At 47.3% G+C, this 23,621-nt stretch overlaps 1 protein-coding gene across 7 annotated transcripts in view; it reads left to right on the top strand.

The window, feature by feature from the left end:
* ERG (ERG, ETS transcription factor) overlaps positions 1-22,409 on the top strand; it is a 322,032-nt gene extending 299,623 nt beyond the window's left edge. For 4 of the 7 annotated variants that reach the window (XM_018052850.1, XM_018052857.1, XM_005675706.2 and 1 more), the window contains 5 exons: positions 1,508-1,579; positions 9,546-9,614; positions 10,497-10,553; positions 11,211-11,258; positions 20,500-22,409. In XM_018052850.1, the coding sequence (XP_017908339.1) occupies positions 1,508-1,579; positions 9,546-9,614; positions 10,497-10,553; positions 11,211-11,258; positions 20,500-21,020 (767 nt within the window). In that variant the 3' untranslated portion in view covers positions 21,021-22,409. The remainder of the gene's footprint in view (positions 1-1,507; positions 1,580-9,545; positions 9,615-10,496; positions 10,554-11,210; positions 11,259-20,499) is intronic. The other 3 variants (XM_018052860.1, XM_018052858.1, XM_018052859.1) reach the window with 1 other exon arrangement.

Raw genomic sequence — 23,621 nt, 5'->3', positions numbered from 1 at the left:
CAATTCTTAAATGAGTATTTACTAGGACAAGCAGGGATTATACTTTTCCCTTTTTGGTAAAGTTTTAGGCCATTTGACTTGACTTGTATCTTCTTGCACAGACCTTGTACGTTTGCAAAAGGCAGTAGGAGGGAATGTTGGTTGCCTCTGGGGAGCTTTTGTTGCAAGGGAGGCTATGTTATGATTTTGGAAGGTTTGAAATGAGTAACTAACCAAATACCTGCTATTCCATGTCTTAACTATTGATTCTACATCCTATTAATATTTATTTCTCTTTTTTTGGCCTGAGCCTGATAGAGTTTAACATGATGCTTCTTCCTTGCTAACCCTTCTCCCTCCCCTCCCAGTAAAGGCTGAGAGTAGAGGCTGGGCTTTCTGCGGATGAATGTGGTCCTGGCGGCATCCCTTTTCTCCATTTTGATGGAGACACTGTGTAAGCCTGACCACAGGCTGCTAACCCACTGTATCATTTTCCCGGGACCCTCTGCCACCCCCAGGCTAGGGAGAAAGCCATCGAGTGTTGGAAGGACCAAGTAACCCCTCATAAGCAAGCCAGCCAGTGCACGGTCAGCCCACACAGAAAAATGCAGCCGTTTCCCGAATATTTGCCATGTTATTTTTAAACATATAATATGAGTGAGTCCAAGCTTGAGTATAGCAGGGATTGCTAGTTGATCTCTTGAGCTGGCCCTCAATGTTCAGAACATTATGTTTTTATTCTGAAGTTTAAAAATTGCTTTGAATTGATCATACACTTTTCTGATGTAGGTTACACAATAAGCTTTTTAATAACCTCGTGGCCAGAAATAGCAAGCACCTTAGACAAAGTAATTCCCCTCTCTTAAGAAATGCTTTGAAAAGACACACACTTTCAGATAACTTCATAGTCATTTAAAAATTCTTTTTAGCAGGGAATGAAAGTGTCAAGGAAGCTCTGATTTCATTATTTTTGTCCTCACTAAACATAGAAGCAATCGAAAAGCAGAGTAGCACATTCCAAATGGACTGAGCTGGAAAACAGGGAACTTTGTCCGTTAACAAGTTGAGCTTTGACTGAGAGAGAGAAAGGGAAGACAGGCTTGTGAACAGAGATGTGGATTCATTTAATTAGATCCATATATTCTTTGGCAAAATAGTTACAATTCTTTGATACTACTTTCTAAGGGCTCTGTAAAAATGTTTTATGGATTTTGATACAATTTGAAAAATGAAAACACCCAGCAAAGAGTTGTTCTAAGAAAGCTAGCTTGTGGGAGGATGGAGAAACACAGGAAGGAAGCTGAATAATCCGAACCCAAGACCCTGTATGCCAAGTGCAGCATCCCTTCCAGCTTCAGCAAAGGTTTCTGACCCGCGTCCTATCCCTGCTCCCCAGATCAGGTGTGGCTGCTTCCAGGAGGCCGCCTGCCTTGGTTGTCAGGGGGAAAGTAGGCTAGGCATTGTTGCTGAGACGGACAACCACGGCAGCAAGACCTTCACGTGTTCTGTCTTTCCTTTTTGTCTGCAGGGGGTGCAGCTTTTATTTTCCCAAATACTTCAGTATATCCCGAAGCTACGCAAAGAATTACAACTAGGCCAGGTACGAAAACACCCCTGTGTCACCTGTTGTTTTTTTTTTTTTTTTTTTTTTGAGACATCCCAGGATGTCCCGTGAGATGCGTGACCTACGTCACGTGACACAGCTGATCTTGGATGGGAGCTCTAAACAGTCTGACCCTGCCTCTGTGGATCTGGAGCCTAGAATCAGTCAGACCTTTCCGCTCAGAGATCACAGGGACAGTCCCTCCCTCAACTGCAGGCTGACAAGCAGGTCAGCCCGTTCGCCAGCTGCTCTCAGACACAGATGGGCTGAGAAGTCATTCCCAACGCCTGTCCGATTTCGAGTTTACAGAAAGATGAAGTATCATCCATCCATCCTAATTACATAACCCGGAACCAGTGGCGTCCCCCTAACACAAGTGGCCAGTTCCAAGCTGTCACGAGAGCCAGTCTTTCAGAGCAGAAGCATGTAATCGATCATATTTACACCTGAATCTTTATGTCTTTCCCAATGACTTAATTAGCTTATTAATTTATGTGTCATTCATGAAAAAAAAAATCAGTAGTTATCAAGGGCCAATTCATGCCAAGTGCGATGTTAGATGCTGGGGATCCAAAGATCAGCCAGACTTCAGAGAGCCCCCTGTCTTCAGAAAGCTGACCTGGCCATTCCCCAGGTGCCCACCCACCCTCCTGAGTGCCAGCCATGGGGTGCAGTGGGGAATGAACCCACGGCACACAGCATAAAGCTCTAGATGTTTCAGTAAAGCCACCTAGAGCCAGAATAGACTCACACGCGTAATATTTAACCTTACAAGTGAAGTGCCTGGAGCTGGAGGAGCAAAAATGGATGTTTAATCTAAAGCACTGATCTTGCAATAGAAGCACCACCTCTGACAATAGCAGTTGTGGGAGCAGGAAGGGAGAATTCCTCCCTCAATTTCTCCCTCCAGGAAAGGGATGGGCCATGTGTGCTGCAATGGAAGGGCCATGGCCCAGAGGAGGATGGAGTGTTGCCAGGTAGAGAAGTGCAGGGGGGTGGCCTTGGGCAAGCATGGTCCCATCACCTAAGCCCTCACTGGGGTGTACAACCCCACCAGCTGGATGACATGAGCAAGCCTCATAGCTGAGGAATCATGACTCAGGGCTGTGGGATGATTTCTGCCTGTTCACACGTGGATGCAGAACTCCCATCCTCCTTCCTAGACCCAAGCTGTCGCTCTCCAGCTTCTGGCATCTGTCCAGGCCGCCCAAGTCCCAGTGTGACCTGGTCCCAGGCACCAAGCTTGAGGTTGCTGTTTCTCCCCATCGAAAAAGATGAGGGACCAGTGAGCTGACTAGCACAGGGAAAGATGCTTCTCCAGGTGAGGACCGCTCTGGTACTGTGACTGAGCCGGCGATTTTCTGTCCTCTGACCTCATAAAGTTTTCTCCCCATCCCTCCTGAAAAGCACAGCAGAAAAGCTCAGCCAACGTGCTTTGTTATCTCTGATGCAGACCACGTAATTGTGGACAAGACTCAGGGTCTGCAGTGATCTAGACTGGCTCCAGAGGAACCCACCGCCTGTGCTGCAAAAGGAGCGTCAAAGTGCACGCATCATGCTAGGTCTAGACGTGCCTGAGCTGACTGCCAGTAAATGCACCTTTGGGAGGTCATGGGAAGTATAGGAAAGTCATTCTGATTTTGTCAGTGTTTTAAAGAAGTTCCCACGCATACTCACAGAAGCAGAAGCTGCCTGTTAACCTTTGGCCAAGGGTTGCTCATTTGTTTGTCTGAAGAGATTTCGTGGATGTGTCTGAGTCTCAAAAGCTGGGGATTGTGAGCTGGTGTTGGGATCGTGGGGGCATGTGAGTTGGCTTAGTGTGATGGGGCTACATGTTGCTTCACAGACAGAACAGTAAGTCTTTTGACTTCCCTGGGGGTCTGGTGGTCAGACTATGCGCTTCCAGTGCAGGGGGCAAGCATCTGATCCCTGACTGGGGAGCCAAGACCCCACATGCCGCTTGACTCAAAAAGAAAAAACAGTGGGCCCTAGTTTCTTTTTACCCTATTTGAGGATGTGGTGGATTTGGAAGAGGTCCTTTTCTTAATATTATAAAATTTTATTCATATTTTTATATTCTCATTTTAAATTTGTTTTTAATCAGAGGATAATCGCTTTGCACTAGTGCGTCGGTTTCTGCCATGCATCAACATGAATCAGCCATGGATGTACACGCGTCCCCTCCCTCCTGAAGCTCCGTCCCCCCGCCCAGCCCATCCCGCCCCTCTAGGTTATCACAGAGCCCAGGTTCTGACTGCCTGCGTCATGCAGCGACTCACCACCGGCTGCCTGGGTTACACATGGTGATGCATCTGCCTCAGCGCTGCTGTCTCAGTCCGTCCTGCCCTCTCCTTCCCCCATCTGTGTCCACACGTCTCTTCTCCGTGTCTGAGTCTCCACTGCCGCCCTGCATGCAGGCTCATCAGCACCCTGGAACGTCCAGGTGTGAGAGAGAAGAGTGGCAGGGAGGACCATGCTGGGAGGACCATGGCGGGACCCATGGGAGAGGGGGTCCCTGGGAATCTGACCGTGTGCCTGTGGTCAGTGGGTTTCTTTCAGAAGAGGTGGTTGCTGACTCTTTCCTGGGGAGAGGTCCTTGGGGATAGAGGCCTGAGTTCCCATTGCCTTGTGCCCTTGGCTTGCAGCATCCATCCGAGTCTCTGATCTCACACCCACGGAGACAGAGGACTCCTTCCTCCCATCCATCTGTCCTGCCACGTCCAATGCCCTGGTGCTCCCTCCCACTTGCTTCCTTTCCTTCCTTCTCCAGCCTCCAGCCCTGGGCGGCCTACCCCACCCTCCCTTTCCTCTTGTCACGGTCTGTCTCCCCGAATCGATCCTGTATTCCAGGGTTCCTTTGCAGCCTGCCCTGTCCTGTGGCTGCATCCTTTCAGTCCCCCCCCACAATCAGCCGGGACCGCCCGGTGACCTCACAAGATAACGCACGATGGACAACATACTCCTTTGTTCATGCCTTAGCCCCCCTCCCTTCCCCTGCTCATTCCTATTTATTTGTTTCCAAACCGTCCTGATTCAGCGTGCACCCTCTTGCTTGATCCCTTTGTTGAATTAGCATGCAGATGAGTCTGTCCACTCCTCTTAGAAAATGCTAGTACATGGGCAGATCCGTTTACATTCTTTTTTTGTGATTGCATTCGTGGTATCACATGCGTTTCTCCGAGAGTCAGTTATTATTACCAGAAGTCCTTTCCCCATCGTCCCCAGAGGCACCCTCCTCCTTTTTTGCTGAGTGCATGCCTTTTGGGGACGATGGCCCTTTGAGGCCTCAAGGGGCATAGAGGCAAGTCTGACTCGGGGAAACTTGTAGGCTGGTTTTTGATCTCGCGATGTGAGCCCTGCCTGATAGCTTTGGAGCAGTGTATGGGAAAGCTCTGGTGTAAGCCCGGGACAATCTGTAACCCTGCCCTCTCCTCCGTCACCATGGCAGCCCGTACACCGCGATACACATCTCGGATGCTGTTGAAAGAGACTGGAGTCAGGTCTGCAAGTGCAGCCTCGGCTGTGGCTTTTCAGCTGGGGCTCTTCAAGCGTTTCTGGGAATCTGTGATGGTTCCTCCTTCAGGGTTTGCAGCGCAGTGCCAGGCAGCATCTCCAGTCACAGCAAGACCACGCAGCTGATGCCCTGTCTCCTCAGAGAATCCTGCATCACAGCACATGGCTGAAAATGCATGCTTGCCTTTGCCCTGACTCTGCTATAACCACAGACCTGCAAACCTGGTTGAGAAGGCAAGGCGAAACGCACCCCCGTCACCAGATCTCCATGCCTTTGCAGAGGAGTTTAGAAGACTGTAGGGAGAGCTGAAGGAGAATGGGAGAGGGTCATTTCATCATGGTAGTAGGCGTTACTCTAAAAACCCCATGCATTAAGTGGGAATTTAGATATTGGTTTGGGGCATAGCTCTTGGTCTTTGTGTCTTTGCCGTAAACATTCAAGCTCATTGAGAACTGGCAGAATCCATCCTTTCACATCCAGCACAGCCAGGGACCTCCAGAGTTGCTTCATACATGTGGCATGGGTCCTGCAGAGGGAGGGTAAGCCCTCTCACGATCCAAGTTCTGGTCCTTTAAAGTGGCGGGTGGACTTGAAGAGGGCTAGCAGGGCTGTTCAGTGATCCTGATGAAAAGAGAGCATAAAACTTGGTGAACCTAATCTTGCAAGAAGGACAGCAAGGATGCTGTCTTACATCATTGATGTCTAGAGGAGGGAGCAACGGTGGGGAGGAGTCTCTTTCAGAAACAGGAACTGATCTAGTTGTTGCCGCTCAGTCACTAAGTCATGTCCGACTCTGAAACCCCATGGACTGCAGCACGCCAGGCTCCTCTGTCCTCCACTATCTCCCGGAGTTTGCTCAAATACATGTCCATTGAGTTGGTGATGCCATCCAACCATCTTATCCTCTGCTACCCCCTTCTTCTTTGGCCTTCAATCTTTCCCAGCATCAGGGTCTTTTCCAATGAGTCAGCTCTTTGCATCAGGTGGCTAAAGTATTGGGGCTTCAGCTTCAGCTTCATCATCAGTGCTTCCAATGAATGTTCAGGGTTGATGTCCTTTAGCATTGACTGGTTTGATCTCCTTGCAGTCCAAGGGACTCTGAAGAGTCTGCTCCAGCACCACAGTTATCGTAACTCCCAGAACATAAGCAAAGGTGCTGGGGTGAAGGAGCCAGCAATAGTCACACTCCTTCTTTGTAGTTTTGTGGGTTTTAGTCTAAATCATGGCAGAGAACATACTTGTACCTTCAGCTGCCTCTGGAATGGTTCTTATAAAGCTCAGTTTTAAAACACAGTCTGTTAAAGAAATAAAAAGAGCAGAACCCATGCCAGAAAGCAGCCTTCCCTGGCACAGACCTGCTGCCAAGTTTATGAGTTAATGGCCTTGAAGATCAAAATGGACGAGAAATGAAGGGTGGGTTGAAATGACCACCAAAAGTGACATGTAAACTGTGTTCTTACTCGAAGTCTTATGATCTACTAATCCATCAGGGGCAAATAGCAAATGTACACGGTGTCATAATTTTTCAAGCAGCCAAGGAGCAAAACTGCTCGAAACTGGCTCTGCTTCGAGGTGGTGTAGCTGCTGGCGAGGTCACTGAAATGGTCGTCTCTCGTCTCAGTGAGGCTTGGTTCAACATTCCCCAATGTTACATCCCACAGGAGGGGGCTTGGGGCCCCCACGACACATGATCAGTAGCTGATAAGACAGCCCCGGGGCAGAATTTCATGAACAAAAACAAAACTCCACTTATCTTCCATGGCAATATGCTCATGAGCACATTAATCATTGTTCATGTAAACATCTCAAGTTCTTGGCTAAGAATCAGGCTTGGAGTTGTTAGGTCCTGACTGATTTTCGAGGCAGGATGGGACACGGTTGTGCCCTCTAAGAAGGACTTCATGAAGACAGAGTTTCAAAATATTTTTCTATTCATGGCTTGATGCTTAATATCTTCCAGGTACATTTCACGGGCAGTCTTATGTTTAAGATAGCAGCAGACTCACCGACTGACACTGGCTACTAATTCCAGTCGTGTTCTCATATTTCAGGCAAAAGCATTCAATCTAGAACTTGGTCCTCTCATTTATTGGCATTCGCAGACTCAGATAGCATTTCTGAAATAATTATCTGTAGGAACACAGGTTTGTAGAAAAGAAAAAAAGGAAATTGTCTAGAACAGGCTTTCTCAAACTTCAGCATACAGCCAAGTCAAGTGAGATCGTGTTTTGAAATTGAAGTATAGTTGATTTAGAATGTCATATTTTCTGGTGTACAGAAAAAAGTGATTCAGTTTTATATATATATGTGTGTGTGTGTGTATATATACATATATATACCTACACAGGAGAAGGAAATGGCAACCCACTCCAGTGTTCTTGCCTGGAGAGTCCCAGGGACAGAGGAGCCTGGTGGGCTATGGTCCACAGGGTTGCAAAAGAGAGTCAGACATGACTTAGCAACTGAACAGCATCGATATGCCATTGCGCATGTGTAGCACATCTTCTTTATCCGTTTGTCAGTCAGTGGACATTTAGGCTGCTTCCGTATCTTGGCTATTGTGAGCAGTGCTGCTATGAACAGTGGGGTGCACGTGTCTTCTGGTTTTCTCCCGACATATCCCCAGGAGTGGGATTGCAGGTCATATCTGGTAAAATGCAGATTCTACTTCAGTAGATCTAGAGTGAGATTCTGCGTTTATAACAAGCTCCCAGAGGTTACCAGTACTGCTGGTCTGTGGAGGAACAAGGACCTGGAACATATTTCTGGATTCTCTTGCTTTTTCGCTCTGTAGATAGAAGCCCTGTTGTCGGTGTGACTGTCTGCTCCTGTAGTGGGCTAAGATACTGTTACAATTGCCCTCCTAGATTTTTCTTTCTGAGACAGTTCTCAAATTGAAACTCTGGCTGACCATTTTCTAGGCCAAATGCAACTCGATGAAAATCCGTGTGCAAATGCCCCCAGCGATGTAAGTTGAAATTTAGTGGTAAATTGATAGCAGCTGCAGATTTAACTCCCCTGTGTAATCCCACCATCAGAAAAATGAGAATCCAAGGGACTGGGTGGGAAACTCTTCCAGTCCCAAAATACAAAAATGCCAGTGGAGAGGGAGTGGTGCGGCGCAGCAGCAGAGAAAGTGATCAAACTCAACCAAAGCTCTGGAGAGTAGGATTTCACAGACCACACCAGTCGAGATGGTCGTAGCCAAACAGACCAAATAAATTAGGGCAATTCTGTGTTGGATTTCACATTGCATTTCATTGCTTGTCTCTCTGGGATAGGAAAATGGAAAGAGACATGGCTTTTGCAACATAGTGAAGCTTTTTGAAGATGGACCCACAAAATGGCCAATTTTGAACCAAGTTTAAAATCTCTCCACTTGAGAGTTTATAGCCACCTCCAGGTGTCTCACAGTAGGACACCTGCTCCAGGACCTGGGTATGGCTTTCAGCTGGCCCAGTGACGCCTGGCATTGAACCAAGACCTCCCAATCCAAGAAGACATAGATGTGAAGTGGCTGTGTCATAGCTTGCATGGGCACAGTCAATGAGAGCATGCATAATAACATTTCTGGAATATATTTTAAAGGAAACTTGAACCGACTTAGAGTCACAATCATAACAGAGCTTGCACTGAGGGTGCCAAAATATAATTATTCAATTCGCGTATGCAAGGCGTGATGAAGGTTTATGGGACAAGTGACAATACATTATAAATACAAAAAAAAAAAATTGGCATATACTTCAGTTCTGTGACCACTGCTAATATGTTGCGGGGGCAATACTGTTTCAGTCTTACCGATGACTTCATGTGATTCCTTTTAGGGAAATCCTAAATTCATTTGGAGCAGGAGAAAAAATAGACATTTGCACAGAAAAAGAGCTAGTCCCCTAAGACTGATTTAATAAAAGTGGATGAGGGGGAATGAGGGGTGGCTGAGAGAGGCAGGTGGCAAATAAAGAAGGCCGTACTCTTTTCCAAGGAAGAAGAGGAAGGAACACCAATGCCATTTGTTGGATTTAGGGTCAGGCCTCGAGCAGGTATCAGTTCATTCATCCATACCTCAGGCTGTGTTTTAGACAGGTCATGCACGTAATAACGGGGTAATGGACTTCAGTCAGCTCAAGCTGGAAGCGAAACAAATAGATGGTAAGAAACTTGATGTGGTCTTGACTATGATTGTAGTGAATTATCTTAGGGGAGTCCACCAGCTCCAAGAGAATCTGTCCATGGGAGTTTTCAGATTAATGAGTGAAAATGGGTTAGATTGATAAAAGATAGTTATCTTTTGTAAATAAAACATAAATCTCATGAAACCCAGGTTGAATGTTTCTTTGGATCACTGGGTCTTCTCAATTATTCTAATAAACACAAACTTTAAAAAGCATACAAAATAGCTATTATCAAGTCACATCATTGATCTTTTAGTCATTTTATTTGTCTTTACAGATTTACCTTATGAACCACCCAGGAGATCCGCCTGGACCAGCCACGGCCACCCCGCCCCCCAGTCGAAAGGTACGATGTTGGTTCCTGCTGCCTTGAACCCTCTCATCACCAGGCAGTGGGTAACTCTTGATGGAGTAAATGATCATTTCTTTAGCCAGTTTGTGCTTTTTCAACATACAGGTGTGTCCCTTGGCCCCAAAGTGCAACGGATCTTTAAATGCAATGATTCATGCTCTTTGGGGGTTAGACGTATTTCTCTAACAGAAAGAAGTGAACAAGGTGATGTATTTCCACATGAACAAATACATGTCTCATGGGATGCTTTGAGTACGGGTTAAACACCAGGTCATTTCCCAATCGTGGCCATGTTTAAAGTATTCCTTGCTTTATTTTATCTTCCTAGTAATTCCCCTTTATCTATTTATTTTAGAGGGCGATTCATTTTCATTTGTTTCGTAAACCATCTCAAATTTTCTTTTTAGTTTTGGAAAAAATGGGGCACAAATAAATTTTTAAAATATAAATGTATTTATTTTAATTGGAGGTTAATTGCTTTACAATATTGTACTGGTTTTGCCATACATCAACATGAATCCACCACAGGTATACACTTGTTCCCCATCCTGAACCCCCCTCCCTCCTCCCTCCCTGTACCATCCCTCTGGGTTGTCTCAGTGCACCAGCCCCAAGCATCCAGTATCATGCATCGAACCTGGACTGACCAAAAAAAATTTTTTAAATAAGTTAGAGGGCCTTTGTTTTGCTACTATGTTTGCATTTGATTTTGTTAAAAAGGAAACATTTCCCCTACCCTAAGATGCTTCTTACCATAAGAGCAGGACTCTCGTGTTCATAACCAAGATAATTGGTGGAATGATGGACAGCAGCACCAAAATCTAGTAGTCAAACACAAGTTATGGCTGATTGTCTCTTTCATTTTTGGATTTTCAGCTGCTCAGCCGTCTCCTTCCACAGTGCCCAAAACTGAAGACCAGCGTCCTCAGCTAGGTATGTTTCAGGGAGCCTCTTGATGGTCATAAAAGAAGAAGTGGGTCTGGCGGCATCTTTCTAAAATGTGTCACTTTCTAAATGAAATTAATATTCCTTTGTCTTCTTCAGGACTATTCCATATGTAAAATGGGCCCCAAACTACCAGTCTACTCAATTGGAAATGATTGAGTTTTTGCTAAACCGTTTACAAAATCTATGCAGTAAATATGGAAAATACATTCCATCTGCACCCAGCTTCTTTGTGTCCTGGGAATTATTTGACTTTTGCCTTCCAGGCCACGTACAACAACATCAGCCCAGAAATGCAGTGGAATGTTTCTGCTGTCAGCGTGCTGAGCGACACAGCCAATATTGTCCTGGGGACCGTGGGGGACTGAGGACATTTGCCCTGTTTATGTTCTGGGTTGGAGAGAGGCCTGGCCTGGATGTCAGGAACCCCAGACCAAATCTGAGCTCAGCCACCAGCTAGGAGATCTTTACCTCGAAGCCTGTCTCAGATCCGTGTGACATCGTCTCTAATACAGGAAGTCGTGCTGGGGGACTTTGATGTGAGAGGCATTGTCAGCTCTAAAATCTGAAAACACCAGCAGGTCAGCATCATTCTTGCAGTTACATCCCACCTGCTCCCAATCATGTCTTTTCTTTTTGCCGCAGATCCTTACCAGATTCTTGGACCCACAAGTAGCCGCCTTGCAAATCCAGGTGAGACACTGCTGATAGTTTTGCTCTTACAAAGTTATCTTTTGGGCAGGAGCGATTTTGAATGTTGAACCTGTATGGGCAAAGAAATCCCTTCCACTGAACAAATTTAAGTTGTAGGTTTCACTGGATTACTTGCCTAAATGGCAAATAAAAGGGTTGGGTTATAAACTTTAAGATTTAGCTTCAGCAAAGAGCATCCGTACCTAATCCAAGTTGTTTCAGCTTCCTAGGGCTGCTCTGACCAAGTACAAGCTGGGAGCTTAGACATCAGACATTTATTGTCTCCTGGTTCTAGAGGCATGCGTGTGTGCTAAGTCCCTTTAGTTGTGTCTGACTCTTTGCGACCCACCAGGCTCCTCTGTTCATGGGGATTCTCCAGGCAAGAATACTGGGGTGGGTTGCCATGCCCTCCTCCAGGGGATCTTCCCAACCCAGGGATCGAACCCAAGTCTTGTACGTCTCCACATTGGCAGGCAGGTTCTTTACCACTAGCGCCACCTGGGAAGTACTAGAGGTCTGAAGTCCAAAATCAAGTTGTCAGGGTTCTTTCCCTCTGTGGGCCATGAAGAAGAAGACCTCTCCTTGGCTTGCAGATGGCCGTCTTTGCCTGCATCTCCTTACTTCTGTATGTTATCTCTGTGCCCAAACTCCCATTTCTACCAGGACGCTAGTCAAACTGGATTAGAACCCATGCAAATGACATTACTTTACCGTGATTACCCCTCTAAAGGTCCTATTGCCATGATATCACATTCCAAGGTACTGAGCAAACCTTACATATGAATTAGCGGGGAGGAGGACCACACTTCAGCCCCTCGCACAGCAGATAAAATAATATCTTAAAAAAAAAAAAAAGAACCTAATGACAACCGTAAGGCTTCAAACGTGGGCTTGTGGTCAGTAAATGGCCTATGTCTGAACTCAGGTGCCAGAAGAAAGCGCGGATCTTTCATCGTCCGTCTGTAGCCTGTCCCTTGCCAAGGACTGTGACCTGGCACCACGCCTCGGTGCCAGCCAGGTTGTTTGATTTGTGTGTGTTCGGGTCAGAACCAGCTGTGCTGGCCTCCACTTCAGAAACGCACAGCACACGCTGCATATTCTCAACAGCAGCGTCAGATGCCAAGATGCCACAGGCATGTTGGAAATCCCAGCCGGAATGTGTATTTCCTAAACATTGAGGCCAAAACGGGGTTAGAAACGGGAAAACGTAGATTCTGTGTAAATCCCCACAAGGGAATCTATACTTTGGAGAACGTAAAATATCATCATTGGGAGTTCTGTGTCTTTGACGCTGAAGTTTAGTTAATGGTAACTAGTGCAGTAAATATTTTTTAAACAGCAGAGAATTGAACGGGTCTGGTTTGTTTATTGCATTAAATCCAGGCATAGACCAGGTGCTCAAAAATTATTTGCCAAATAAGTGAATGCAAGGAGCAACAAGATGCTCTCCTTGACTCGCAAGGAGCTTCCACGGACACGGGCTTCCTCGGCGCCCGCCTGGCGGCTGCATCTCCTGGGGCTGCTCTTACGCCGGTGCTCAGCTTCCATTTGCAGCTGCCTCCATTGCTGTTCAGTTGCTCAGTCCTGTCTGACTCTGCCACCCTGTGGACTGCGGCACACCAGGCTTCCTTGTTCTTCACTGTCTCCCGGAGTTCACTCAAATTCATGTCCATTGAGCTGACGATGCCATCCAACCATCTCATCCTCTGTCCTCCCCTTCTCCTCCTACCTTCAATCTTTCCCAGCATCAGGGTCTTTTCCAGTGAGTCAGCTCTTCGCATCAGGTGGCCAAAGGACTGGAGCTTCAGCTTCAGCATCAGTCCTTCCAATGGGTATTCAGGATTGATTTCCTTTAGGATGGACTGGTTGGATCTCCTTGAAGTCCAAGGGACTCTCAAGAGTCTTCTCCAACACCACAGTTCAAAAGCATCACTTCTTTGGCGCTCAGCCTTCTTTATGGTCCAACTCTCACATCCATACTTGACTACTGGAAAAACTGTAGCTTTGACTACATGAACCTTTGTCAGCAGAATGATGTCCCTGCTTTTTAATACGCTATCTAGGTTTATCATATCTTTTCTTCCAAGAAGAAAGCATCTTTTAATTTCATAGCTTCAGTCACCACCTGCAGTGATTTTGGAGCCCAAGAAAAGAAAGTCCACTGTTTCCGTTTTTTCCCTATCTGTTTGCCATGAAGTGATGGGACTGGATGCCATGATCTTAGCTTTTTGAGTGTTGTGTTTTAAGCCAGTATTTCACTCTCGTCTTCCACCTTCATCCATAACCAGTCACATAAAAAACATTACTGTGTTTTGAGATGATGATTATCAGTCAGGCTTCAGGAAGACTAATCTGGCAGGAGCGTTCAGGAGAGATTAGAAAGGGGGAAAGGGCGGAAGCTGGAACGCTGTGGGAATGTTCATACAATAATGTGAAATAACAATCCAATAGCTCCCCTTTCCCCCCAGCCATATCACGCCTGGGCAAGTGCTTGTCTCGGAACACCATGGTCTTCCTCCTGCAGAAGGGGAATCGGAGGTCCCGATGAATGAGCTAACTTCTCCTGGGTCACGCAGCCCACCAGAAGAGAGGCCAGATTTGAACCCCAACTCTCTGCCTCCAAAACCTGCTTTAATATTTTCTGGCCCCTCGACTGCCACTGAGCGAGCAGGGAAGAGGGAGCTCTTGGAGAATGAGGACCCAGAGAACGGAAAGGAAGGATTCCATTCTAACAGCTGCTTCGGTGCTTGGGATGGGGCTGCAGTTAACGATAGAGGGCAGGAGCCTGTCCAGCAGCACTAAGCAAAACCAGGCCGGCCCTTTCACCCACCCAGAAGGGTGAAGTGAAATATATATAGGTCTGTGCCCATGGTGTCACAGATAAAGGTGGCGCTTGGTTGGTGACTTGGGGCCAAAGAGAGCTGTGGCCCCTTAACAGAGGGCTTAGTGCCTGGGGATGCCCACAGCGGGTAGAGCGACTTGCAGGCAGAGCAAGGAGCACTCACTGGCCTGGGAAAATGGAAGATGTCTTGGAACCTAATAGCAGCGCTGGCATCGTGAGCCAAGGCTGCGCTTTATTCCACTAAGACTGTGTTCACTGGGTCCAGGGAAAGTGGCAACATCCAACTTTTTTTTAAGATTTTTTTTTTTAATGTGGGCCATTGTAAAGTCTTTTTTGAATTTGTTACAGTACTGCTTCTGTTTTATGTTTTGGCATTTTTTTTTTTTTTTGGCCTCGAGGCATGTGGAGTCTTAGCTCCCTGGCCAGGGATTGAACCTGCAGCCTCCCTACATTAGAAGGCAAAACCTTAACCATCAGACTGCTAGGGAAATCCCAACATCCAACTTCTGACTTGAAGATAAAGACTTCTCTTACTTAGTTTATAATGAATTGGGCTTCCCTGGTGGCTCAGATAAGGAATCAGCCTGCAATGCAGGTGACTTGCAGGAAACCCAGGTTTGATCCCTGGGTGGGGAAGATTCCATGGAGAAGGGAATGGCAACCCACTCCAATATTCTTGCCTAGGAAATCCCATGGGCAGAGGAGCCTGGCGGGCTTCAGTCCATGGGGTCGCAAAGAGTCACACAAGAATGAGCGACTAACACTTTCACTTTCTCCGTCTCTCCTTAGGCTGTGTGTCAGTTACACTCATGGGGCTTCCCTCTCCTAAAACAAGAATATCTTTTATCCTGCTGTTAATGAGAATGTTTCTTCCTGTTTGGTTCTGGTTGCCCGGTCTCTGATAAATAAATCCTTCACCACTTGTGACTGCTGCCTCTGCTCTCCACACAATGCAAACTTTAAAAACCATTTTTAAATGAAAAGATGACCTCACGTGATGCGAATGCCCAAAATGATAACAGCATCTCTGCATCTCCCTCCCAAATACGCATGTGGTGTGCAGCGTGGACCACATTTCTCCTGCTGAGACGAGTGTGTCCTTGCACTATGAAGTCCTGGATCAGATATTAGCGACACTGCCCCTTTACATCCCATCAGAGTGGCTGATGTTTACCATGGCTCCTGTGATGAACAGAAATTGCCTGTCCAGGAAAGTGCTTCCTGGGAACAGGAGTTCACTGGCTCCCGTGGGGCTCATGGGGGAGTCTTTAATGGTGAGCGTGAAAGTGGAACCTGCTCCAGGCAGGGCCAGAGACCAGTGTTAGGGATGTTTTGGCATTGGATAGGAGGTGGGAGTGTCCAGTCTTCTACTGAGACTTACCAACCGCAGGTCCAGGGAGGGGCCAAAGGACCCAAAGGGGCTATGGAGGTGTGTGTGGAACCCAGGCCTGAAAGCAAGACTGGAGTCCAGGTTCCAGCCCTTGCTGACCTCCAGCAAGATCAGTCACTCAGCCTTTTGGGCTCTGATTCCTCATCCCTGCCGTGGGCTGTCACATAGTTCTGGGAATCGAGGGATTAAATAAACACATGGAAAGTCTTCAGAATGATGCCTGGTACTAGTCAGCTTCCAGGAACACTGGCCAGCCCTGAGAACACCACCATCCCCAGCTTCTGTCCTGCCAGCCTGCGATTTTTTGGGAGGACGGAGGGTGGTTGGTTTCCTTTGGTGTCTCCTGTCTGTAGGCAAGGGAGGTACCTTTCGTTAGACCCTGGTTTCCAGCTCAGACAGATGATCTGAGCGCTCATGCACTGAGTTTATCTTCATGGTGGCATTATAATACTACTATGTTGATAGCATTGCACCACCCCATTCTGTAGACAGGGACACTGAGGCACAGACAGCCGGGCGAGCCACCCCAAGTCCCGTTAAGAGGCAGAGCCAGGATTCAGCTGAGACGGTGCCGATTCCAAAGGGGTGCTTCCAGTTCCCATGCTTCCCTCTCCCCCTACCCATCCCCCACCAGTCCTGTCTGAGCCACCCTGAGCCCTGACAAAGCCTTCCGTCTGGGCCACACGCCTGCCGCCCTGATCTTGACGTGGTGTGGGGGGTCCAGGCTGTGCCCTTGGGTTTTTCTGCAGCACCTCTAGCTACTGCAGAAAGTCCGAAGGTCGGCCCCTGCGGTGCCTGCTGGGCCCCCCTCTGCTTTATTTACAGCTCTCTCCCTCCATCAGCTGGGGGCTGAGGGTCCTCCTTGGGACCCCCCCCTCCTGCTTGCCCCATGGCTGCTGAGTCACTCCCAGCTGTGCTTTTCTCTGTGGTTTATAAACCGTTTAGATGTTTCGCCCTTTTCTGTTGCCCAGGTTGTACTTCTGTGCTACGGTGTTTCTCTTCTTTTCTTTTTAATTAATTTTTTTATTGAAGGATAGCTGCTTTGCAGAATTCTGTTGTTTTCTGCCAAACCTCAACATGAGTCAGCCGTAGGTATACATATATCCCCTGCCTTTTAGACTTCAGTCTTCTGTCTTCTTTTCTTTGAATCAGAGACGACAGTCCTCTCCCAGAATTAAAGGCTTGCCTTTTGTCTTCTTCGAAGCCACGCCCCAGGCCCCTTCATCCCACTGGGCCTTCCTGTAAGTGGGCAGCTAACAGGCTTGGATTCCCTCTTTCCCCAATCTTGCCTTTTAGTTAATTACCCTGGACAAACCTAGGACAAAAGTAGCTACTCTTTACTGTGTTTCAAAGGAGGTTATCAGGATAGAGGAGAAAAGAGAGGTAAAGAGGTTTTTCTCTTCCAAAGAAGGTGATTCTTGAGGTGCAGGTGATGAGGCTGTTGGATGGACAATTGGTTTTAAAAGAGCTTCTGCTTTTACTTGGTTTGCCTGGTGAGATACCCACTCTTAGACTACCTAAATCTTAGGTATTCGTGTTTCGGGGATCTCTATTCTATCTTCTAATACACACCTTTAGCACACAGTGTTACTGTTTTGACAGTAAAAGAAGAATTTAATAAATGGCTTTTGAAATTCTATAGCCATGAATAACTTGTTTAATTTACCATTGACTGTAACTCCTCAGCAAATATTGGGCTCCCTTGAGAATTCAAGCAGAGCAAGAAGATCTGCTATACACTGTGAAGGCAGTGGGTGTTGTTATAGCACAGTGAACAGTTAATGAACTTGACATAATGTTGCATTTGATAACGTCTGCTTAAACAATGGGGCTTCCTGGTTGCTCAGTGGTAAAGAACTCACCTGCCAATTCAGGAGATGGGGATTCCATCCCTGGTGCAGGAAGATCCCTGGAGAAGGAAATGGCAACCCACTCTGGTATTCTTGCCTGGGAAATCTCTTGGATAGAGGAGCCTGGAGGGCTGCAGTCCATGAGGTCGCAAAAAGCCAGACATGACTTAGTGACTAAACAACAGCAACATTAATTGATTTACATTTATGGCTATTATTTTTTGGTAAGGAAGCAGATGAATTTTGCTTTGCAGATGTCTTATTCCCATATGCCCTTGAAAGGCTCAGACGTCAAGCCCCTGTGTCTTAAGGGCTGATGGCAAAATAGTCAAAGGAGACATTCCTCGTCCATCCTTTGACCCTTCAGTTTCCAGCCATGAACTTAGGCCCCCGACTTACTAGTTCTTTAGAAACAGGAGCGATGAGCAAACACTTTTCTCTGCCATTTTTCTCTTACACACGTTTATAAAAGATGTGAGTGAGCGACAGATTCCCAAGAGACAACGCCAAGGTTTGAAGAGATGACAAGTATAATTTTGGCTGTTTAGGAAAATCTGTGTATTTTATACAAAATCTGTGGGATTGCTCTCTCTATGGGAGGAGGTTGACAGTGAATATCTATTTTCAAACAACTCTGTGTGTTTATATTGAAACATATGTTAGATTGTTTTAAATCAAAAATCCATGTTTTTCCCTATTCCCAAGTCACATATGAAATTTTTTTCAAGTAGTGATCCTTTAGTTACAATATATATACTAAAACCATATGGTTTTCTCAAACAGCCCTTTGTATTTTTAAAAATGCATATTAATGAAATGTTGGGGGCAGCGAAAGTTGATTGAGAACAGTTTGAATATGTGGCCCCCAAAAAGTGAAGACTTTACATTGCAATGAACTACAAGCTGTTAATACATTTCAAATGTGTTGCTAGAGTGAAAAAATGCTAATTTTCCAGAACGTATTCAGAAAAGGCTGACCTTTCTCACGATGCTATCGTATGGATAGGTTCACAAACATATCCACTGCATACAGCCAATGTGGAAACAAAGATTTATGAGCTGGGCCATTTATCTGGGGAGCTTGTGGACAGGATTTAGAGAAAGCAAATGTATAATTGATTTTTACGTTTCATCAATTCCCTGAAGAGTTGGCAGAGTTCCTTTAATCATTTTATCGTATCTGTTGGTATTTACTCATAGTGTAACAAAAGGTCATCTCTTTGGTAACAAGCCCAAGGTGGTATCTGGGAACTGGGGATGGAAGACCTGCCTCTTGCCTGTTTTCAAAACTTCTAAAACCTGCTTAAAGCACCTCAGCTTCTCCTTGTCACAGTCAGACAGTTGGTATGTGCATGCTTTTCTCTCTAAGGGAGCCATCAGTCATCCTGAAGTATTGTAAGTAGAGGTTAGAATGCTGTGCCTGGATGTTTCTCTGAGTTTAATAAAGCCTAAAAGCCGCATCGCTAGACCCTCAGTGGGCTCAAGAGAGCTGTGTGGACACCCAGTCAAATGAGATCTTATTGACTCAGTTGAAGCCTCATTCCACTCCCAGGAGGACTTGCAATCACTCACGGTTGCAGTGTTTTCATCTGAAAACTCTGCTTAACCCAACTGGCGTTGCAACGCAGGGGCAACACATGGATTTCCGTTATGATGCATTTGCCTAAATACTGGAAATGGGTGATCTGGTTTGAGACATAGCCAACTTTTTTTTCTAAACTTCCTCATTTTGAGTGGGTTAATTCTGTTCTAGGAAAAGTTTTGACAGAATGGCTTTCTGCGTGCCAGCCCCATGTTATGTTAGAAATAACGGTGTTTACTTCCATTCTCTACTTTTTCCATAAACTTTTCGATGTTCATTTCCTAAATCTGACTTTTATTATTCGACTTGACCTAGCCAACATAAATGGTACTAAGTCATTATTGCCAGCCACATAATGGCGCTTTCTGTCTCACAAAAGAGGAAAATTAAGTATTCCCAGCCCCAAAACACAAAGTTGACCTGGCTGCTCTTCTAAGGAAGTCAGAAATGAAGGAAACCAACTTGAACTCTGCCCCCTGGGAATTCTTTGCATTCCCGAAAGGACTTGGATCGGTCTCTAGATCTGCCTGGTCATCACCAAGGATCATCATCTTAGGCCAGGTTCCTTAGATGCGGAGCTTGGGCTGAGCACACTTGGGCAAGCGATCCACGAAGGGTACATTCTCGAGGGAGAGGATGCCGGAGACGACAGGGGAGAGATTAAGGAAGCTTGTGGTCTTAGCTGGGCTTCCCAGGTGGCACTAGTGGTAAACAGCCCACCTGCCAATGGAGGAGACATAAGAGACGTGGGTTTGATCCCTGGGTCGGGAAGATCCCCTGGAGGAGAGCATGGCAACCCACTCCAGTATTCTCGCCTGGAGAATCCCCTGGACAGAGGAGCCTGGCGGGCTGCAATCCATGGGGTCACAGAGAGTCAGACATGACTGAGCCACTGAGTGTGCGTGCATGTGACCTTAGCTGGAAGCTTGCTTCAGTCTGACCCCATCCATGCTAAGTCCCGGGCATGACCAGCATCACAGAATTGGTCCCCCTTTGAGGCCAGGGGCCTTACCTCTGGATTTCTTTGTCAGTCCATCAGGTCGTGGGCTACCTGGGGTGGAGGGAGGGGTTTGAGGCAGCTCCAGTTCGGCCAAGGGCAGTTCTCCGGAGAAAGGGGGCTGGTGCTGGGGGACCAGAGCAGCCAAAGCCCCCAGGCCAGAGGGATGGGCGCACAGCCTGCTAAAGGAACTCTGCATGGGGTTTTCCAGGTGGCGCTAGTGGTAAAGAATCCATCTGCCAGTGCAGGGGACACAAGGGATGCTGGTTCGATCCCTGGGTCAGGAAGATCCCCTCGAGAAGGAATGACTACCCACTGCAGTATTCTTGGGCTTTCCTGGTGGCTCAGACGCTCTAAAGAATCTGCCTGCAATGTGGGAGACCTAGGTTCAGAACTCTGGGTTGGGAAGATGCCCTGGAGGAGGAGGGCATGGCAACCCCACTCCAGTATTCTTGCCTGGAGAACCCCATGGACAGAGGGGCCCTGGCGGGCTGCAGTCCCTGGGGCTGCAAAGAGTGGGGCTCGGCTTTGCACACCGATGTTCTCACAGATGTTCCGTTTCCTTTCCCCACCTCCTCAGGGAGCGGGCAGATCCAGCTTTGGCAGTTCCTGCTGGAGCTTCTGTCTGACAGCTCGAATTCCAACTGCATCACCTGGGAGGGCACCAACGGGGAGTTCAAGATGACCGACCCAGACGAGGTGGCGCGGCGCTGGGGGGAGCGGAAGAGCAAGCCCAACATGAACTATGACAAGCTCAGCCGGGCCCTCCGCTACTACTACGACAAGAACATCATGACCAAAGTCCACGGGAAGCGCTATGCCTACAAGTTCGACTTCCACGGGATCGCCCAGGCCCTGCAGCCCCACCCCCCGGAGTCCTCTCTGTACAAGTACCCCTCGGACCTGCCCTACATGGGCTCCTATCACGCCCACCCGCAGAAGATGAACTTTGTGGCCCCCCACCCTCCGGCCCTCCCCGTGACGTCATCCAGCTTTTTCGCTGCCCCGAACCCGTACTGGAATTCACCCACAGGGGGGATCTACCCCAGCGCTAGGCTCCCAGCCAGCCATATGCCTTCGCATCTGGGCACTTACTACTAATGCCCCTGGGAGAGGCCTTTCCCAGCACCTGTGTAGACACCCATCCATTGCTACAAACTCTTATCCGAGACCACGAATCAGAAGTGCCTCAAGGGAAATGCGAAAGCTCGACTGGGGCAAGGGGGAGAGATCCAGAGACTCTGAGTGGGAGGGACTTACTAAACCATGACTACAGAGATAAAGAGGATGCTACCGGTGTACGCGGACAGGTAATCTGTGGACCGACCTTGTAAAAGACGTTGCAAGTAGAAGCGTGACGTCATAAGGACAAAGTGCCAAAGAAAACGTTCTGAAGACGTGTATAAACCTTTAGAGTAGTCTTTGGGAATCCTGCTAGTGCATTAAGCGGGGATTAAACTCAAGCAATAGATACCACACAGTCTGGACCTAACATGCCATTTCTAACGTCATTGGAAGGAAAACTACCTGTATTTAAAAAGAGAAACATATCAAACGCAGAAAAGAGAGGAGAGGGAGACCGTGGTGGCCCATCGATAGACACCGTTAACGGAACTCATCGGCATCTGTCTTGGGTGAAACCAGATTCTTGCCATTGGATGTGAAGAACAACCCGAGGCTTCCAACTCCTTGACGCTAAGATGGGAACTCTGTGTCACAGGGTGGGACTGAGCAGGTGTGTGCAGAGAGGGCACGTGGGTGTAGATGGAGGAGGTGGGAGAGGAAGAAACAGGGGAAGGAGGAGGGAAGGACTGGGAAGGGAGCTTCTCGAGCCGTGAAGACTGGACTTGGGATGGTGTCGGTTCTTCGGAGAGCTGAGTCGTGGGGATGTCAGGCTTCGTGCGGTCAGTGTTGTACCAAATCCAGTGTTAGGAGGACGGACACAGCGTGATGGGGGTGGGGCACGGGCAGTTGGAGAACGCAGAAACAAAATCATGCATCTCTTTTTGTCTTGTTTTGTTTGTTTGTTTATCAAAAGAAAAACCGTAACTGGAATTGTCTGATATTTAAAAAGAAACATTCAGGACCTCATCCTTAGGTGGGGGGCTCTGCTCTCCACGGGGTCAGGTAAGCACTAGCCTTCTTGGCTACCCCAGTCTGAGATCGCCTGGGTGTCGGGGCGAGGCAGCCTCCAGTTTTCCTTTTGAGTCGCGAACGCTGTGCGTTTGTCAGAATGAAGTATGCAAGTCAGTGGTTTGTTTTTTTGTTTTTTCCTTTTTATATAATAATTATATAACTTATGCATTTATACACTACGAGTTGATCTCGGCCAGCCAAAGATTCACGACACAAGAGACAATCAATGATCTAATGTGGCCTTGAACTTTAACTCTGTATGCTTAATGTTTACAATATGAAGTTACTAGTTCTTAGAATGCAGAATGTATGTAATAAAAAATAAGCTTGGCCTAGCATGGCAAATCAGATTTACACAGGAGTCTGCCTTTGCACTTTTTTAAAGTGATTCAGATTGTTTAATAGAAACTTGTGCTGTGTGGGGGTGGGTTTGGTGTTAGAGGTTTCCTTTGTCCGGGAACTCATGCGAGGGAGTGCCAAGGACTGAGCACATCTGGCACCAGAATAGTGTGGGCCTCTCTGGGGCCTTCTTGCCAGCTTACCCCATCTAGGGCAGGAGGACCCCAGGTTTAGCCTGGGAGTCTCCAGACTCAGGCCCAGAGTGGAAAGAGGCCTCTGAACCTGGGGTGGTCATTGATAGATTCCAGATCCCCATTCAGTCACAAATCACCCTTCTTTCCTGCATTAAAGCATCTATTGCATGGTGAACACACGCTTGTTCCTGGTGCAAACTGTGTTATTGTTGGTAAATAAAGCATCACAGACAGCAGCAGTGTCTCCCTTAAACGAGACCAGGGACGGCTTCTAAATTCACCATCTGGCTTCTCCGTCAGAGGCTCTCATCAGGTAGGCTGTGGCCTTGACCTTCCCACACCAGGATAATCTGGGTACCCTGTCTGGGATTTTTACCAGTCCTGAGCCTGACGTGTGATCAGATACTGTTTATGTCTCTGATCTGAAGTCCATCACCCTTGACGTCATTTCTCTTCTGAGGATGGAGCCTCAGCCAGGGTGAAGGTGGTTAGGTGAAGCCTTAGCCAAGGTGAAGGAGAGCCGGGATGCAGGGCCACGTGAGAGGGAGCAAGCCTCAGCAACTCCCCATCCCGAGTCGGTTTCTGAATTGGCCCATCTCCGAGCTGTCTGGGGGCTTATTTTGCACTCTGTAATCCTTTTGCGATGATTAAATGACGTTGCCAAACCTCTGTGCTCTGAATATTTTGGCAGTGGTCTCTAGAGCTGGTGGGATCCGATTACCAAAGCTGCAGACACTCAGCATTACTCGAATTAAAAGAAATCCAACTATCCATCAATTACGGCAGCTTGGGAAAGGCCTGCAAAGTGCCTGCGTCTCCTTGGGGAAGATAAATAAGTAAAAGCATAAAAGCTGGCAGCCGGGGGTGACCCACACTGTTTTAATGGAAAAGATCACTCATTTTTATTTTGGAATGCAAAGTCGAAGCACACCTACGTTCTGCATATAAATAGCCGTTTACTCCGATAGTCACTCAGTTCCCCTCTTTCAGGATTGTGTCATGAGCAAAATAATAAAAACAAGGCAGGCTTCTC

Source organism: Capra hircus, chromosome 1 (assembly GCF_001704415.2).
Source record: "Capra hircus breed San Clemente chromosome 1, ASM170441v1, whole genome shotgun sequence".
Lineage (NCBI taxonomy): Eukaryota > Metazoa > Chordata > Mammalia > Artiodactyla > Bovidae > Capra > Capra hircus.
The sequence above is the reverse complement of the archived record's forward strand: the minus strand, read 5'-3'. Positions and strand labels throughout refer to the sequence as shown.